Source organism: Sorex fumeus, unplaced genomic scaffold (genome assembly GCF_029834395.1).
Source record: "Sorex fumeus unplaced genomic scaffold, SorFum_2.1 ptg000092l, whole genome shotgun sequence".
Lineage (NCBI taxonomy): Eukaryota > Metazoa > Chordata > Mammalia > Eulipotyphla > Soricidae > Sorex > Sorex fumeus.
This window is the reverse complement of record NW_026606149.1, coordinates 2,554,955-2,575,961: the sequence shown is the minus strand read 5'-3', so window position 1 is coordinate 2,575,961 and position 21,007 is coordinate 2,554,955. Positions and strand designations below refer to the sequence as shown.

The following is a 21,007-nucleotide window of genomic DNA, read 5'->3' as shown; positions in this document are numbered from 1 at the left end:
TACTTTTGATATGATTTTACTATTATATGCTTAAATCATGTGACGAAGTATAAATTTGCAGTTACAAAATATATGTCAAGGATAAAGGGTTAGTATGCAATAAGATTCTATTACAATTTTTTTTAAAAAATTACTGAGAATTTATCGAAAATAGAATTATTATGGTGACCATTTCACACTGTATACACACATTGTTTTATACCTGAAATTAATACAATGTTGTTAATTATACTTCAATTATAATTAAGCAAATTAGAACATAGGAAATAAAGAAAAACATAAAAATACTAACCAAAGGGGGCTGGAGCAATAGTACAGTGAATAGGGCATTTGCCTTGCATGCAGATAACCTGGATTCGATTCCCAGCATCCCATATGGTCCCATGAGCACCACCAGGAGTAATTCCTGAGTGCAAAGCCAGGAATAACCCCTGTGCATTGCCGGGTGTGACCCAAAAAAAGGTAAAGGTAAAGGTAAAGGCCCTCCCGTTGATCGTCGATTTGCTCGAGCGGGCCCAGTAACGTCTCCATTGGAGACTTTGTTGTTACTGTGTCTGGCATATGGAATACTCTCGGTAGCTTGCCGGGCTCTCCGAGAGGGGCGGAGGAATCAAACTCGGGTCGGCCATGTTGGCCGCTTGTAAGGTGAACGCCCTACCCGCTGTGCTATCGCTCCAGCCAAAATAAAAAGCAAAAAAAAAAAAAAAGAAAGTACAAACCAAAACTCAATTGAATTTCTAAAATCTTCATATAATTTAATGATAGATTCTTATAATGTATTCCATGGATACATTTTCATATAAATTTCTAAATTTTACAAGTTTTTTTCTAGTTAAGATTATTTTATAAATATATATGCATCTATATATTCCTTGTGGTGTTTCTTTAAGAGTTATGAGCTGATAAAAAGGAAATGTGTTTTAAAAAATATAATGTCTATGCTTAAAAATAATTATGGAAGAAAATATGCTCTAAAACTACTTTTATGGGAATTATTCCCTACAAATAATTTATCTACATTAAGGCAGAAGTTTTAATTTAGATAAATATGGAATTAATGTTATACAGTGTTTTACAATTACAGAAAAAGTAGAGAGGAAAAAATTAGTATTAAAGATGGACTAGTCCAGGTGGCTAGTACCCAACAAATACTAAGGACAATATTCAAGGCATTGGGTATTGAATTAATTAATACCCAAAAGTAATACCCAAGGAAAGTAGTTTGAATACTGAAAAACAGTTTGTATTACAAATGGTCTAGTTGGCTAACCCAACTAACACCCAAGGACATTACACAAGGACATTGTATATTACAACTGACTAATGCCTTAATGTCCCAGAAGGAGAGAGAGAGAGAGAGAGAGAGAGAGAGAGAGAGAGAGAGAGAGAGAGAGAGAGAGAAAGAGAGAAAGAGAGAGAGCGAAAGAAAGACAAGCAGGCAGACAGAAAGTAAAATAATGTCTGCCATAGAGACAGTCTGGGGGTAGGGGACTTGGGGGAAACTGAGGACATTAGTGGTGGGAAATGTACACTGATGAAGTGATGGGTAATGGAACATTGTATGACTGAAATCCAATTATGAACAACTTTGTAACTGTATATCTCAAGGTAATTCAAAAATAAGTAGCACTGTAGCACAGTCCTCCCTTTGTTCATGGATTTGCTCCAGGGGCATCAGTAATGTTTCCAGTGTGAGACTTTTTGTTACTATTTTTGGCATATTGAATACACTACTGGTAGGTGCGGGCAGGATACTCTCAGTAGCTTGCTGGTTCTCTGAGAGGGACAGAGGAATCAAACCCAGGTGGCTGTGTGCAAGGTAAACGCCCTGCCCGCTGTGCTATCACTCCAGTCCTGATTTAATTTTTTTTTCAAGTCTAGTAATGACATAGCCTGTATCCAAAATCAGAGTGAGTAATAGTTAGGGAACCAATCTAAATATTCCGTATTGGTGTTAGAAATAATCTTGAGTATTAGAGACAAGGTGACCCTTCCAAGGGAGATTTAAGAATTCAGACAGTGAAATCTAATCCTATTTCAATATGATTATGTAAAACAATCTGAAGAAGTTCAATAATAAAAATTCACTGTGTATATACATGCATGCCATCAAAATAGTAATACATATTTAAATTAACCTGATGGCATCAGCCATTCTACTGGCCCAATCTTTAATAGTTCTTAGTGACCTTTCACTCTTTAATTTTTCTTTTTTTAAAAAGGCAGATGACTTCCTCTTTGTCTTGTCAGAATTTGATGAAATCATCCTGACTGACCACTTGGACTACAGAGAAGTTTATTACCATTCCCATTGTTGATTTCATGGATTTTCTGACATACAATGAGGAATTAAATTTGTGAAAGGCAAACTTAATTGATGATGCAAACTTTCCTATGAATTTTTGCGCAGAATTTTCATGAGCTTGTTTACTTTCTTGACTTGTTTTTGAACACATCTCTTAGCCGTCTCTGGTGCAGTTGGCTGTTGAGATGGTGACTGGAAAAGCATCCCAGACATATTCTTTTGTCCTGCATTGAAAAGCTCTATAGAAACACTGCAGGAGACCTTGGGTCTGGATTTTGAATTTTCCATTTGAGGAAACAATAAAGGATGTGGGAGCAAATGTTACAAGGGAATAAATGCTGGCTGCAACAGAAGAAATGCCAAGTCTTTGGTGTCAGAAGACACAAAGATGTTTATTCGAAAAGCAAGACACTTTTATTCATTGGGGATTTCTAAGAACACATTATTTATAATGTCACTATTTACAAAACTATCAAGAAAATGAATGCCAAGCAGTTCAAGAGAAGCCTGGACTCTTTTTTTTTTAGTGTCTTTCTGTATAAAATAGTCTCAGCAATAAAAGAGCAATTTTAATGGGTTATGCAAATAATTATTCAGTATAATCTGGTTTTATATATAAGGTAGAAGTTTTGGAGGAATATAAAATAAACAAACTAATTATTATGTGCACTGTCAGAAAACAAAAAAAAACATTGTTAAAAATTATGTGTTGTGTATTCTTTCATAGAAAAGAATGTAATGAATGAATACAGGTAGGGATGGATGGATGGGTGATTGCTATGGAAAGTCTAATAAATAAATTATTTATTTATTTATTTATTTTTAAATTTTTATTAGTGAGACACCATGAGGTACAGTTGTAGACTTACAAATTTTTGCGCTTGGGTTTCAATTATACAATGATCAAATACCCATCCCTCCTCCAGTGCCCATTTCCCACCACCATGGATCCAAGTATCCCTCCCACCACCCATCCCCTCATCCCCACTGCCTCTGTGGTGGGGCATTCCCTTTTGTTCTCTATCTTAATAAATAATTTAACCAAATCTTCTCTGATCAACTAGATTATTCCATTTATATCAGAAAGATGTCCTGAAGCATTTCCTGGAAGTATTTTTACTTGTTTTATTAGACTGTAAAAAGAATTAAATATTACAAAAATCAAACAAAAGTAGTAAAGTATTTAGGTTCAAGATAGCTGCTGCCCATAAAAACTATTAATCCAGCATATAATTTTTTCCTTAATAGCATAAAATATATCCTGTTATTCATCGATTACCTTGAGCAGGCCCCAGTAATGTCTCCTTTATCCTAGCCCTGAGATTTTTAAAAAAGTGCTATATTCAAGGCTCTTTAGGAGAATGAGACCCATCATTGTTACTGGTATTTGGCATATTGGGTACGCCACGGGGAGTTTGCCAGACTCTGCCGTGTGGGCAGGCTACATTCGGTAGCCTGCCAGTTTGTCCAAAGTAGGAATGAGATAATAAGATGTCATAATAAGATGTTGTGCAGCCGTGAATATATCACCTTTAATAAATACCATAGTCATGACACTATTGTTTCTAAGGGTGATGGACAAATACTGATGAGCTTTTTAAAGAATTAAATTTTATTAAGTAATTTATGTCTATTTAATATAACACATGATAGTACTTTGTTAAAATTTTGCATATGATAACAGTTTTTAATGAATAACACATGTTTGAGGGAACCTACTCCAATTTAGCAAAACAATAAAAGAGAAACATTCTAATTTATTTGCCTATATACACAATGAGGAAATTAAGGTTCACTGACAATTGCCTCTCATTCCAAAACCTTTGTCTGAATTCTGCACCACACCTTTGCTTGCTAAATGAAAATATAAAAATGTGTGCTTATTCTCACTTAATGTTTTCTTTTTTTTTTTTTGCTACACATGGTGGTGCTCAGGGCTTACACTTGGTTCCTTGCTCAGGGGTTGCTCCTGGCTCTGTGCTCAGCAATCACACAGCACTGCTTTGGGTGTCACATGTAGTATCAGAGAAGAAGCCCAGGTTAGCATTCTTCCCTGCAAAACAAGCTCCTTAGATTTTTTTACGGCTACCTCACTTAATGTTTTCTGACTTAAATATAATCATAATAGTCATAGCCAATTTCACTTTCCCATTAAAGTGTGATTCAAAGTAACTTCAAATAATGACTCAAACGCAAAATTTTTGCCAGTCCAAGTTATAGAACTCCTTTGCCCTGTCTCCCCCTGACCCCCTGCTCCAAATGAAGATTTTTATGAAACATATTAACAGAATTTCTTATTGATTCCTATAAAAATTTTGCTGGCCTCACCCATGTTCACATCATAGAAGGACATGACTAGTACTGTTATATTAGTTAAGGAGATGACTGAGCTTATATAGATTGGGAATAACTTAATCCTGCCAAATTCTGTTATAATAAAACATATCTTTATTATTTACTTTTGCCAGCACTAGACACCTCCTCTGGGAAATGTTGAGAACTTTAAATTAAGGAGAAAAAAAAGCCCTCATAAATAAACAGATAAGGAAATAGACACACTTCTATATAAGTATCAATCCTTATATGTCAATAATTACCCCTACTGTAAATGGAAGAAACTCACCAATAAAAAAGCAGAGTTTACAGATAGATTAAAATGTAAAAACCTGTTGAAGAAAATGTGAGTAAATCATCATGTAAGATAGAGCAGGTAAGATATCAAAGGGTAAATCTTTAAAAATTAAAGGCATGGAAACTTATTTCATGGTTGTAAAGAGTACAAAAGATGATTATGTACCAGTCCTCCCACAAAAGGTGGAGACAGCCAGTTTGTACATAAAATGGACTTTAGAGATGACACAAAAAAAAACAAAGAAAATGTTGAGAATTGTTGATGGCTAATCGTTTGCCCCCAGTAGAGAGCTGGAAGCTACAATATCACTTAGGACTCAGAAGCTCATTTTGTTCTCAATGTTCTTCTTGCAAACACTGTCTCACTACAGATTTAATCTTCAACACCTCAACCTGAATGATTCCCTGACACCAAATGAATGTGGTTTGTAAGAAAATTGTTTAAACTAAAAGGACAAATGTTAAGTGAAGGTGAAGAAATGAAAACTTTTACTCCAAAAATAAAAGTGGAAACTTTAAAAGGCAGATACCTCTAAAATTAGATGAAATAGACTCCCAGGTATTCTCCACCCCTCAACCCCCTAAAAAAATAAGCAAGAGTCAAAATAGACATTACATGCTGATAAATAGACTAAGGCAAAATGAGGTATAACAATTGCTAATATATATGAACAAAACATCTTTTTGTAAACAGTTGCTCTTGAAACAGAGAACATAGGACTATAATGCATGAAAACAATTATATTACAATTACAACTTAATATTTTAGGATGGATAGAAAAATTACAAATAACCTTTGGAAATGGACTGAATTTATTTGAGAATTAACATAAAATGTCTGAAAATTAACATAAAATGTCTGAATTTATTTGAGAATTAACAGGTTAATCATTCTTTAGAAGGAATGTTGGGGAAAATATAGGGTAAACCATGAGATTTAAAGTATGCAAAAATTTTAGATACAGAATTTCATAAAATGTGAGAACCACAGTGATTTGACAACTGAATGCAAGAAGTATATACTTAGTAAATTCTTAAACTTACTATTTTTTAAGTTACAGAATTTTATATAAAATTATTTTCACCACAACAGTTATGCTGATTAAAGAAAAGAGATTTCAACATTTGCTTCCCGGCAAAGGAAGTGTATTGTACTGAAGCTCAGACCTGGGAAGCTTCCCAATTTAAACACTAAGCTATTTATCACCATGCCAGCTAAATGAGTAAAAATACTAACCACTTTAAAATGAATCTGTGAAGATATATGTTTGTTTTGTACAGCATGCCAAAGGTTTAATTTGAATATAATTTTAGACAAACTTTTCCTTTACATGATAAAACTTTTAATGAATTTCTGACTTTTTTTAATTTAAATTAATTTGTACCAAAATATTTATCCCATTTCCCTTACTTTAGCAAAGAGTTGTTTTATGGTGATATACTGTGTGTTTTAACCATTAAAAAAAACACTAGCTTTAAATTTTTAATCCTTCCAATTTGTAACTTCAGAAATACCTTTTTCCATTCTAATGTTTCATTTGCCCATATTAAACCTGAACATAATATAGAAGGAGCCTCAGAAAGTTTTTTTCTACTGGTGTTTCCTATGTGCATTTTTGCACGTGTAAACTTTGCAATTCTTAATTAATAGAAAAAAATCCTATTTCTGTCAGAATTGCAATAGTCATTAGTTCAGGAAGTAGCACTATAAACAAAATTTCATCCTCAAACAGGAAACTTCTCACAAAGGAGAAATGGGGGGAAATTGCTAAAATATTTGTAAAGCATCAAGCCAGAATTTGATGTGCAGAGGAGGAAATCTGTAAAAGATTTCTAAATGTGAAGGGAACCCCAACTTTGAATAAGTGGTTTTTAAGGTTAAGAGATTTTTGTCTACAGCCCCCAGGGTTCCAGAATGGTTGCTAGCCAAAAGAGCATCTGACTATCTGACCTGTCAAGAGACAAAAGACAAATTCAAATAAACAAGTAGATTTTTAAGTCAGTGAGTGAGTCCTAGATGGGACAGAAGAACCTGAGTTAAGAAAATGGCCAGGTAAGGATCTGGGGCTTCAAGTAAGGAGGAAGGGGATTCACAAGACTAGGAGATTAGCATGAGGTAAACCAGATGTTCTGTCAGATGTTCTGTCACTATGTCTTTCCCCTCTGTATAGGGATGATATTTCTTGCAAAAATCTCAGCACTGTGGACAGCTCTCAATTATCTGGGTGTTAGGTATTGAATGGAGCTCTAAGGGTTTCTTATGAATTTTTAAGTTATGGGTGAGCTCTACTTGAAATAGCAAGATGCTTGGGGTCCCAAAATTTTGACCACCTCGGCAGGTATGTTGACTGTGGGGTGTCTAACAGCCAAGCAAACACAGGCTGGGCTGTTCACGCATCTTCTCAAGATCAATAATCACTCGGCATCAAGGATGAGGACTTATTTGTTACACACAAGTCATCCAAAATTCACTCTAGAGTGGGAGTAACCATCTGTGTTTTCTAATTAGCGTTATCCCAATGAAAAGTACACTTTGATAGCGTTATGACAAGAGATGGTTATGCAACTTGGAGTAAGGCCTTTGCCTAGAAGAAGTTTCATCCCTCCCACAGCCATTGGGAGTAGGAGTGTTCGCTCCTATTGTGATTCTATTTCAAAACAGAAGGCGCCCACACAACAGGAAGGCAGCATGAGTTGTAAAGATGCTTCTTTTCTTTTTCCCTATTAGCGGTCAAAAGATTTAGATTCATTTCCAAGAATTAGACACGGAACTTGCGAATTGTCTAAACATAAATGCTCAAGAAAAAGGAAAACGTGGTAGTTTTTTATCTGGCTTTTAACAGTAGAATAATAACTCTTTAAAACAAATTATTTACCCTTACAAACTACAATTGCAAATGTAATACTTTTCATGAACAAAATAGCATGCGTATTATAAAGACATTTTAACAATTGAAACTTCTTCTCTACCACAGTTTTACATGAAAAACTTTGAAATAATAAATTGCAAATATTCAATACATTGTACTGCCTTACATCATTTCACTAGATAACTTGTGGTTGCTTGAGGCATGTGCCAAGCCACGTTGGTGAATAAGCTCAAGAGTTTTTGAAGACAGACAATTTTTTGTGGCTCTCTCTCTTGGCATTACTTGCATAATCATGGAGGTGCTGAACCAGTCGATCATATTCCTCATCAGTTTTGTCAATGATGGCATCTTCCCATGTTGCAGAAATAGTGCCAGTTGGTGGTCGTTCTGGGAGTTCTCTTCTTAAACTTTGCAGCCCGTTCTCCCCAGTCTGTGAACTAAAATTTTGCACGACAGAGATGGTGGTCAGATCCCGCTTGGAAGTTTGGGACAACAGCGACATTTGTCAGGCAAAACCATCAATTGAATATGACGTGGTCAATTACATTGTGGAACCGTCCACTGGGAGACTCCCATGTCCAACATTAAGATTCGGCCTTCTGGAACTGTGAGTTACCAAGGACAGTCTTGGTCGACATGATGAACTCAGTCTGTCACCCTGTTCGTTCCATTCTAGGCCATGGGTCCTGATGTGCAGTTCTTTGGCTGATCTTCTCAGTCCTATCTTGGTATTAAAATCACCCACAGTGATCTTGTAGAAGGTGTGATCTTCTTTATAGAACTTCTCCAGCTCCATGTAGAACTTCTCAATTTCTCCTTCCTCATAATTGGATGTTGGTGCGTAGAGAAGATAGAAACTGCTGGCAGTGAGCCACATCTATTCAAGTGTAAATGTCCGATTCGGGTTGTTAGGCATTCGAATGAATCAATGCTCATGGCCAAGTTCGTGTTGACACCGACACCGATGCCTTTGACGCCTCTTTAGTCACATGTTCTGAGTAAGAGTTCTTCTCCAGTGTCAAAAACGACATAATGTGATTGATGCCTTCTTGTCTCAGTCAGATCAATGATGTTGTACTTGATTTTTCACACTTGTACCATCAGGTCCTCAATAGATGCATCTGATGCCAGCGTACAAGCATTGAAAGTACAGCCAGTCATTTTTGTCTTTCTTTGTTTTGGCAGCCTAGTGCGGCCTTGAGATTGTATCAGCCTCTCCTTCCACATCCTTCTCAACGCTGCTGTATTGCTGACTCCTTCAGAGTTAGGGGAATGAAAACCATTGTATTTCCTGGTTTTGGCATATCAAATACACCACAGATAGCTTGCCAGGCTCTGCTGTGTGGGCAGGATACTCTTGGTAGCTTGCCAGGCTCTCTGAGAGGGATAGAGGATTTTGGGGCAGGCTCTAATCACCCTGGTAGGTGTTCCCATGGTTCAAACCATATTTGAACCCTATCAAATATGGTGTGGCAATCCTGGAAGATGGGTATTAAGTGTGTTATAATGTGTCCGGAAAGTGTCCTGGAGCATGGCGGCAGCTGAGCAGTGGAGGCAGTGAAGATAGTGGAGGTCTGCTGGTGAGATATTTATCTGGTACTGGTAGAGTAGGTCTTTTGTGCGTAATCCAATCCCTTGGTCAAAGGCGATTGGGTTGGTGGAAGCAAAAAGGGCAGGGTAGGGTAGTGCTCCTGGTTTTAATCCCTTCATCACCTGTGCTGTTGGAAGCAGGCAGAGGATCTCTGTCCCAGGGTTCGTTGAGCCTGGAGTCCAAGGTCTCAGAGTTCTGCTTATCTTGTTCTGTGGAACTTCACTCTTATGTGAGTCTCGGCTGAGCTACTGCAAAGCATCCCAGAGCGTGGTGGTGGTTGGGTAGTGGAGGTAATGGTGGTCCAAGCAAACGTCCAAGCTCACAAAGCAGTGCAGAGGTGCGATAAAGAAAGAACTCAAAGAGAGAAGAGCAACAGTGCTGGTAGATGCAGCAGATGGGAAAAGCGTTCGTAACACCCTCCTGTCCTTTGCCAACTACAAGACCAAGATGACTGTCCTCCGACGTCCTGATGGATCTATTACATCTTCCAGAAGGGCAATGGAGAAGATTATCCATGACTTCTACTCAGATCTCTTTGATAGCCACATCCACCTGCCCACATAACAAATTCTGCAGGTTGGATATGTCGTTCCCAACTTTCTCCCTTCCAATATCTGTCATTTCATTTTATCAGTAAAGAAACGAACAGCACTTGGCCCAGACAAGGTCAGACCTGAACACCTGAAGAACCTGCCATCAGTACTCATCAATATGTTGGCTCGGCTCTTTACACACTACCTGTCTGAATGCATGTTCCATCCCAGTGGAAAACCAGCAGGACTGTACTACTGTTCAAGAAGGAAGACATCCATGACATTGGCAACTATCACCAGATCTGCCTATTGTCTGTCATCTTCAAGCTGTTCACTCGAGTCCTCCTGAATAGAATTGGCAGAACACTAGATGAAGGACAACCATGCGAGCAAGTCGGGTTCTAAAAAGGATTCAGCATGATCGACAACATCCACATGATAACCAAGCTCACTGAGATTTCTCGGGAGTTCAAGATGCTGCTCTGTCTAACGTTCATTAATTTAAAGAAGGCCTTTGTTTCTGTTGAGTTGGAAGAGGTCACGAAGCCCTAATCAATCAGGTCATTCAAATTCAATACATCAGGATCCTCTATGAGCTGTATTATAGATTCACTACCAGGTTCTTACCATTCTACAAAGAAGTGGTCATCAATGTCAAGAGAGGGGTTCAGCAGGGTGATACCATTTCACCAAAACTCTTCAGTGCCATCCTCGAGAACGTCATGCGACACCTGGAATGGGAAGGAATGGGAGTGAAGATAGATGGTCGGCAACTACACCACCTCTGCTTCTGCTTTGCTGATGACATTGTTCTAATAACACCAAACATTAACCAAGTGACACAAATGTTGGCCGACTTTGACTGTGAGTGTGGAAAGGTCAGACTTCAGCTGAATCTCATGAAGATAATGTTTATGAGAAACAGTCTCATTCCTGATGCTCCATTCACACTCAATGAAATGACCATCTCCAAATGCAACAGTTATGTGTACCTGGGTCAAGAACTCAACATGACAAATAACCTGGCGCCTGAGTTGTGCAGGAGGAAGAGAGCAGCTTAGAACTCCTTCAAGAACGTTGATGAAGGGGCTGGAGTGATAGCACAGCGGGTAAGGCGTTTGCCTTGCATGCATCCGACCCGGGTTCGATTCCCAGCATCCCATATGGTCCTCTGAGCACCACCAGGGGTAATTCCTGAGTGAATGAGCCAGGAGTAACCCCTGTGCATTGCTGGTGTGACCCAAAAAGCCAAAAAAAATTAAAAAAAAAGAACGTTGATGAATTATCTAAGACGATGAAGAACCTCTAGCTCCAGGCACATCTCTTCGATTCCACTGTTTTTCCTGCATTAACATACGCCGCAGAGACCCTGGGCCATACAAAAACAGGATGAGAACCCAAACGGGTCTCCCAAAGAGAAATTGAAAGAGCTATGCTTGGAGTAACCCACTTCACTCAAATAAGAGAAAGAATCTGGAGCTCTGACCTTCGTCGATGGTCAAGAATCAGGGACACTGTCTCATTTGCCAAGGCCTCAAAAATCAGATGGCTGAACAGGTAGTGAGATTTGGAGATGACCGCTGGACTAGAGCCGTTACCGACTGGATTGCACGGGAAGTCAAAAGTCCGCATGGCCGCCCACCTATGAGATGGTCAGACTTCTTCTTCAAGACCCTGAGATCAGTTTGAGGCTCTTCATGTTCCTAGAACAAGCAGACACCATTGGGCTACAGTAGCATGCGACAGGGATGAATTTAGATGTTACTGGTGCCCTCTCAAGCAAATCAATGAGTAACAGGAAGTCAAGTGTTCAAGTGATCACTATGTAACATGTGTGTCACTTCTGGTTAGTATATAACATATAAGATTCAATATTTATTGAGTAGTTATGTGCTAAATAGTCTTCTAAGTGCTTTGTATGTATTAATTTAGTATTAGAACAATTTGATAGTTACTAGTATAAGTTTAGTTTACAGAAATCAACTAAAACAATGATTAAGCATTTTTCTCAAACTGAAAACCTAGATTAAAATCCAGTAGTGTGTTTTGTAAGCTCACAATACTTGTAAACTTGTCGTATTTAAATTAAAATAGTCCATTAAAATATACACACCAGATATTATGTTATGGATATGATTTATTATTTTAACTTAATTTTATGTACACTTGAGTAATGTCACAGTTCTTTGGTTGTGATGCAAATAATTCTAGAAAAACATCAATTGGGTCACTTAATCTTTTATGCTGGCATCTTAGACAATAACATGAATTTCCCGGCTTATTAGTGGACCAAAGATATATGGACTTTAACTTTCATAATAATTTGTGCTAGTTTAGTGTCTGGAAAGACTAATTTAATATCCCCCATCACTGGTTCTGTTGCTTTGTGTTGTACACAAATCACATGAACAAAACTGTGACCTTTATGAAAGTAACAGCAAAGCAGCACATCTGCCTGCAACAGTGCATAGCAATGTCTATCGCAAGACAAATCTCAGCATTGGTACTGAGGTCGGCCATCTTCCTGGAATGACTTACTTAGTAGAGGTCTGGGATGCTGTGAAAATTATACAATGGGTCTGTAAAGATAAAACAGTGGGGGAGGTGCTCACCTACGTTTATATCCACACACATTGTGCACCAGTTCCTAGGCAGATGTGGGACGAAGGATGACAGGTGAGTGAAGAAACCACTCTGGGAGAGACCTGATGGCCATTCACTTTCTTGCCAAATACACATGTTTTATAGCTGGTATCCGCTTAAGAGGATGGTCCAATCACATAAAGTTTAACATTACTGACCTATCACCTTTCCAAGTCTGGTTTGTCCTGGCCCAATCCCTTTTAGGGCTAGATGCTGCAGTTAAATGACAATTCTTTGAGGGGAGGGGGTTGTTGAGTGAGACTCAAGGCCACACCTGGTGCTTGTCAAATGCGCTCAGGCACTCCCTACTGGGTCACTATGCTGGGACAGGTCTTATCTGCTATGCAGGGACAGATCTTACCTGTTCTAGTGGCTTTTGCCATGCTCTACATCCACATATTGTCCTCTGAACACCACCAGGAATTATCTCTAAGAACAGATCCAGGAGCAAGAACAGAGCACCCTGTAAGGTGTCACTCCTTCCTCCCTCTTCCCCCCAAAAAGGTCTACAGTGAACAGGATAGCCCCCATCAAAACAAAGAATGATCCAGTCTCAAACCATATCAACTTGAGAAGCCCTAGGTCAGTGGTTGGGATGTCAGTAGGGAGACTGGAGACACCTGGAAAAGTGGGACAGCAGGTACAGTCCAGGGGCCTGGGCCAGGGTGTTTTGATGTGGGGAAGGGCTGGCATGGTGGCGTCAGGACCTACCTCTAGGGAGAGGAAGCTGCCTCTTTGGCAAGAAGGGCTAGAGATTAAAAGGGGAGATGACCTGCACAGAACAGTTCATAAGTCGCATCAGACCTAGCAACTGGGTCCCTTGAGCCAGAAGAGAGTGGAGGAATATACTACAAAAACTCCAAAAATGGGCAACCAAGAATACTCCATCCAGGTAGATTATTATTATCCACGTTTGAAAGAACAATTTAAAGCACCATGAACAGGCAACAGCTGAGGGAATTCATAGTCTTGAAACCAGTTTTGCAAGAAGCACTAACCAGCTTCTTTTTTAAAAAGCAAACAAGGTAAATTTCTGAGCATGTGCATTGAGTGTGGCATTCACTCATGGTGCCTCTGGTGGTCCTCTATTAATAAAGGTCTGTTTACTCCTAATTTGCAAAGGAGTTTTGTACATTTTCAATAGTGAATCAATTTGTATTGAATGTTCTATCTGATGAAGTGATTTTCTTATTCTTAGAACTTTTTATTGCAATCTTTTACTTATTAAAACAGACACCAGTAGTATAAAATATAAAAAATTCTAATATAAAGTCAATATTGGCTTTCTTTGGATTAAACACACTTTTAAAAAACTTTTTTACATGACTATTATATGCCCCCTTGATTATTTAATTCTCTACCTGCCAATTAAATTTAACATTTGTGTGATTTAATTGTGTAATTTAAAATTTTAAATGTAGTAATACAGAACTAACAATAACAAAATAAGATTTTTGTTGTGGATTCCTCTGAAAAAGAATGATGTAGCTTCTAAAAAGTTTTTATTTTAAAATCTTATCAGTGATTTGCAATTTTGTGGAATTTTAGAATATTGTTTTAATCATCTCTATGGGTGTATTTGTGGAGATACTGCTTAAAAAATAAATAGAGATTTACCTACTATGTGAGATAAAACAGAATAGTGTCAGACCTTTTTCTAAATTCAAAAAAGTCTAATCAAAATGGATTGAAGATCTTGATATCAGACCTGAAAATGTAAGTAGATTTCTTCTTAAAAATTAAGCTAAAGGCATCTTAATGATGAAATACCACTGGCAATGCAAGTCGAAGCATAGATAAACAAATAGGATGACTACTAAATTAAGAAGCTTCTGCCCTTCATAGGAACTAATGACCAGAGTATGAAGACAGCAATGGGAGAAATTATTTACCTAGCACTCATCTGATAAGAGATTACAATATATAAGGCGCTGGTTTAAGAAAAAACCGAACCCTATCATAAAATGAAGAGAAGAGATGAGAAAAAACTCACTCAAAGAAGAAATACAAATGGCCAAAAGGCACATGATAAAAAACACTTTACCTCACTTATAATCACAGAGATACAAATCAAAACAACTCAACCGGGAGATACTATCTCACACCACAGACACTGACACACTTCAAAAAGAACAAGAGCAACCGGTTCTAGTGCAGATGGAAGGAGAAAGGACTCTTCTTGGAGGGAATGCTTACTGCTCCAGACTTCCTTGAAAAAAATATGGACATTCTTAAAAAAAAGAAATTAGGTCTAGGAACTGAGTTTTCTTTTGACTCAGAAACCCCGCTTCTTGGGAAAAAAAGACACCTGCATCTCACTATGATCTTTAGAACACCATCCACAATAGCCCAAGCCTGGAAACAGCCCAGGGGCTCCAATTATAAATGACTGAATAGAGAAACTCTGATAGACATACACAATGGAATACTACTGGGTTGTAAGAAAAGACAAAGTCATGAAATTTGCTGCCACATGGAGAGACCTGGAAAGTACCATGCTGAGAGAAGTTAGAGGGAGAAAGACCAACACAGAATTATCTCTCTCATATGCAGGACACACAGAAGCACAATGATAGAATAACGAATACCCAAAGACAATAGAAACCGAAAACATGAGAGCTTGTATTCAGTGGAATACATGCCACTGAGGGAACTGGGGAATAGGACAGGGGTGAGCAACATCTATGGTGGAGGGGAGCATTAACCTGGGAGGAAGAGGTGTACTTAAAGGTGGTAAAGTGTTGTGTATGAGACCCTATGGGCAACAATACTGTAAAAATGTGTTAGAACAAAGGACAATAGGAAGCAAATGTGGGGGGTAGGGACCATTGGAGGAAGGAAGTGGTCACTGGTGAAGGGATCAATGTTGAAACGTTGTATGCTTGAAACCCAATCATGAATAATTTTTTTAATCCCATGGTTACTAAATTTTTGATTAAAAAAATTAAATGTAGGAAAAAACAGGATGTTATAATAAGAAAACAATATATTGTCGAAGTCATCAGAAGTGAAGATTTTATGTGTAGAACTGAATTTACAGGGTGTGGGAAAGGGATCATTGAGACAGTAGTGATGGGTATGGTGATGGAATGATGTCTGCATGAAAAGTGTGATGAACAATGTTGTAAATTCCATTGAATACTGAAAATTCCTCAATAAAATGGTTTTGAAAAAATAGATCATTGGAATATTCTCATGAATTTAATTTATAGTTTGTGACTTCCCCTAAATTGTCTTTTTCATAATTAATTGCCAAGATTTATAAATTAAACCATATGCAACTTTCATTCAGAAATGCAATATTTTCCAGATCTCTATTGTTCTGGTTTAAAAATTAATAGGGTTTTTTTTGAGGTTTATTTGTCATTCAAAAATCTTTTTAGCTCGATCTTTCTATTGCTTCATGGTTTCTGTATTTCTGAGTTCACTTAAGAAAACATTCCCAGCTCAATCTAATATAAAACTATGCCTGTGTTTAATTATAATTATTTTATTCTACCTCCTATTTAATTTATATGGATTCAGTGAATGTTTGTATATCATTACAAGCATTACAGGTGTACAACATAATGATTATATATTTATGTATATTGCAAATGATCACCCCAATAAATCTAGCTAATATCCATCCCCATGTAAATTTGCAAATTGTGTGTTTAGTGAGAAACGTCCTCTGTTATTTACTTCCAAATGTGCAATTTGGTCCTATTAATTTGTAGTGTGATTACTGGTTTCCTAAACTGCAGTTCCACTTGAGCCAAGAGGGATATTAGCACTTTGATGCTTTGCATGATGTGGCAACATTATACCCCTAAGACATAAAACATTTGCATCTGATTTTAGGTAATCTCTTAAATGCAATTTGGAAAAGCTCTATGGTTTGTAGATATTTTTAGAAGTAAATTTGGGAAGGATAATAATAAATATATTCACTAGGACCAAACAGGTTAATAGAAAAGCCGTGCATGCATTCATCTTCTTTCCTATTCTGCATCAGCTTCTGCAGTGAAATTATTCTGCATATAAGTTTAGTTGAATGCATAGAGAACACTATTCTATGCTGCATTGTATTGTTAATAAATATTTACTTTATACATTAACTAGAATATCTTTATAAAGATATGTTGTCCTCAAATCGTTTTTAGTCAACAAAATTAAAGTAGACTACAAAATAGAATGTAATTTTAATGTCTTCTGTGTTCCTTAATGGCCATTTGAACATCCATTATTTTCATTCTGGTTATATACACCTGCAGACAATATCGAACAGATTTCTACAGTTCCTGTGTATGTGCAAGTTCTGAACATCAATGATCATGTACCTGAGTTTCCTGCATACTATGAGACATTTGTTTGTGAAAATGCAGATGCTGGTCAGGTAAGTATCTAAATCAACACCAGTTAGACTGACTTATAGTACAGACACTACCATGTGCTATGTGTTCCTCCCATTCAGAAATGATAAAAAATCACTTTCATTTGACAATTCTAATTACATACTTTTATGTCATAAATCAGTTATTCATATTCCTATCTTTAAACTAAACTTAAAATTTTCTACTTTTATATTACTCAAATGTTTTTAAAATATCTGCTAACAGGGGCTGAAGCAACAGCACAGAGGGTAGGGCATTTGCCTTGCACACAGCCAACCCGGGTTCGATTCCCAGCATACACATATGGTCCCTTGAGTACCGCCAGAAGTAATTTCTGAGTGCAGAGACAGGAATAACCCCTGTGCATCGTCGGGTGCGACCTAAAAAGCAAAAAATAAAAATAAAAAATCTGCTAATACTAGGAACTCAATATTAAGTCCTTTATACTTTGTCAACACAACAAAGAAATTTCAGTAGTGTTATACAATTACCTTTTAATTAATTTTTATTGTTTATTCATATATTATATTGATATAGAGAAAACTTTTTAGTAGTTTATAATTACTACATCAGATATGGGAACTTCTAGATATATGAATATTTTTGTGAGCTTACTTATTTTTAATTTTTTTCAAAATTATGTACCCCAAAGCCCTCAAACACAAACCATATCTTTGGGGAAGTATTACTATAGAGATTCCTACTTATCTGTAAAGTCTTATGGTAAATCTTTTAATCATATTTTGTATATGTCACTGTAGTATTTATTATCTTTCATAGAGTTAAGCTAATTTGTCATCATAGATTTTAATAGTGATTGTGTGCAGAAAATATTTTGCATCTACAAAATGATGCTGATTTTAATTGCTTTGAGTATCATAAGGAAAAGTTATCCTTAGTTCCTAGAGGGTTAGCTCAGCGGGTGGGGTGCTTACCTTTCTTGGGACTGGCTGGGTTCAATCTCGGGCACCCCGTGGATTCCCCTAAGCACACCAGGCATAATCCTTAAGAGCAAAGCCATGACTAAGTGCCTAATACTGCAGGGCATGGTCCAAAACAAAACAACAACAAAGAAAAGCTGACCTTAAATTACAAAATTTTACTCACTGAAAAGAGGTGACAAAATGAATCACCAACACACATAAGCATTGAAAAACTAGTTCACATATAGCTATAAACATCATATGCAAATTTTGATTGCAGGCCATTTTTAAAGCTCTTTAAGTGGCATTCTGAAAATAGAGCTCTCGAGAGGAAAACAATAAGGAACTTGTGAAACTATTAATAGTTTCCATTAAATCAATATGCAAAGAACTAAGAAGACAAAGGGACTTTACAGTTGATGATAAGAAGCCCTTGTCAAAAGAAAATATATGGGCAGGAGAGAGGAAAGGCTGGCAGGGCTTTTGCTTTGCAGGTGGTAGACTCAGGTTCGATCCCCGACACCCCATTTGGTCCCCAGAACAAGCACCAGAAGTAATCCCTGGGTACAGAGCCAAGAATAATCCAAGCAAGGCTGGGTGTGCTTCAGTCCCCACATGACCCCCTCACAAAAAAGGAACTGTGTGCACTGGGTCCTGGGGCCAGGTGAGTTCAATCTTCAGGATCCCCATAGATAGGACAAATCAAGATGCACAATAAATATGAGGAAAATAAAATGACACAGCTGTTACTCAAAACCAGTCAAAATATCTTTTAAAAAAAGTATTGAATGACAGTGAGATACACTTACAAGGTTGGGTTTCAGTTATGTAATGTTCCGACACCTGTTCCTTCACCAGTGTACAGTTCCCACCACTAATGTCTCCAGTTTTCCTCTCGAAACTCCACCCCACCCTGTCTCTGTTGCAGGTACATTATTTTTCCCCTCTCTCTCACTATTCTCTTCTCTCCCTTTCTCTCTCTCTCTCTCTCTCTCTCTCCCTCTGTCTCTGTCTGTCTGTCTGTCTGTCTGTCTATCTGTCTGTCTCTCTCTCTCTCTGTCTCCTTTCCTTTTGGCTATTATGATTTTCAGTACAGATACTGAAAGGTTATCATATATGCACAAAATCTCCTTAATGCTGAAACACACAGGATCACATTCTAAAGTTTTACTGAGCAAGGAACATGTGCATTCATACTATTATTTTAATCCATTCTGAAATTTAGTTATATACAATCGTTAAGGGCTGGAGCGATAGCACAGCGGTAGGGCGTTCGCCTTACAAGCGGCCAACATGCCCAACCCGAGTTCGATTTCTCTGCCCCTCTTGGAGAGCCCGGCAAGCTACCGAGAGTATTCGATATGCCAGACACAGTAACAACAAAGTCTCCAATGGAGACGTTACTGGGCCTGCTCGAGCAAATCGACGATCAATGGGAGAGCCTTTACCTTTTTTACAATCGTTAAAAATACATACATCACTGAGTATACATTACCAAAGAGAAGACATATATGAAAAAAATGAGGGTATTGCTTCTAAGTTAATCAATAATTTTAAGCTTTCTTAAAGCACAATTAAAAATATAGGAGCTGGAGCAATAGCAGAGCTGGGTGGGTGTTTCCCTTGCATGTGCCCAACCGGGTTCGATTCCCAGCATGCCATATGGTCCCCTTGTTACCGCCAGAAGTAATTCCTGAATGCAGAGCCAGGAGTAACCTTTGTGCATTGCCAGGAGTGACCCCAAAAATAAAAAAACAAAAAAATGTAAACAGTGAATCAGGGAGGAGCGATGTTCAAAAGATCTCAAATTACGATAGGTAACTCCTACAGGTCTGTTGTACAGAAATAAAATGATCATCAACATGTACTATATACTAAAATGTTGGCTAGGAGCGAGCATAGCTCTTTTCTTACCTGTTTTAGAACAATTAAGTGAACATTTTAAGCATAAACGAAACAGGAAAAAATTTTAATTATAGTACAATGTATGGAGAGCAATATTCTCACAACACTACACCTAGCTAATTGAGTAAGTTTAGATATCTTTGTGAAGATCAGTTTTGTTTTGCTTCCCTTATTTAAAGAGATGAAATTCAAAGACAAATTACAAGGTGTCCTGCTATCTACATTGGTTAGATGACACATTCATTACAGATAATCAAAGTGCCAGCAGAGTTGCTCTCTATTCTAGAAGAATTTAGGCATTTCCTTAATGATCTATGGGGGTAAACAGGATTTTTGTTGTTGCTGTTAATGTAAATGGTCAGGGTGGGGTGGAAAGTAGGGAAGAGAATTTTTAGTGATTTGCAAATGGAATATAATAAATGAACTGACATTAGTGCAATTTGTCTCTCTCTGTTTGTTGGAAATAGTTATCATTTTTCAAATTAATGATTCCCATTATCTTGACTGATGCCAACTATATTTTCCAGACCTAAAGTATATCAGTAATATGATAAAATATATTATTAAATTACTTTGTGCCAGCTTCTGTCTAATGTGAAGAGATTGGCATTGGCATCATTAAAATGTTCTTTCGCCTAGATTTCTTTGATCCCACACTGTGATCCTGGGTGCCTTCGTCCTCTCTGTCTTCTCTTTGTATCTTTTTCACACACATTCCTTTTTTTTCTCATCCATCTTTTTGCCTCAGTGTCCTCATTCAGATCCCTTCCGAATCTTTACAGCAATTATTTGTCTTTTATTTCAAGTCACATATAAAACAAACTAGAGGCAATTTCTCTACAGATGTTCTGTGGTTATATCAATTTTCCTTTGAAACTTTATCTTTTATTTTATGTTCTCCTAGCAAAATTACTCTGACTCACCAAGTGCTTTCTCAATTCATTCTAGCCTTTCTTCCCATGTCCACTCCCTATCAGAAGTTCTGTAGATTTCCTCTCCTAAATATCTCTGTGTATCATCAATTTTACTTGATCTTGATTTGCTACAGCCCAGTTGGAACCTATTATTTCTCCTATAGTGAAGGCTTCATGTAAAAATCAAACATTATTAATTCTCACAGTCAACCTGCAGGACCCACATATTAGTTGTTATGCATCTCTTATGTCTATTAGGTCAACCCCAAGACATGTACACACTTTCCTTGAGAGTCAGTTTTAGTGTCAGAAGAAC

General features: G+C 37.4%; 1 protein-coding gene across 1 annotated transcript in view; it reads left to right on the top strand.

The window, feature by feature from the left end:
• The window catches only part of CDH19 (cadherin 19), a 61,533-nt gene that overhangs the window by 27,233 nt on the left and 13,293 nt on the right, over positions 1 to 21,007 (top strand). The window contains exon 8 of the mRNA XM_056131519.1: positions 16,830 to 16,951. Coding sequence (XP_055987494.1) covers positions 16,830 to 16,951 — 122 coding nt within the window. The remainder of the gene's footprint in view (positions 1 to 16,829; positions 16,952 to 21,007) is intronic.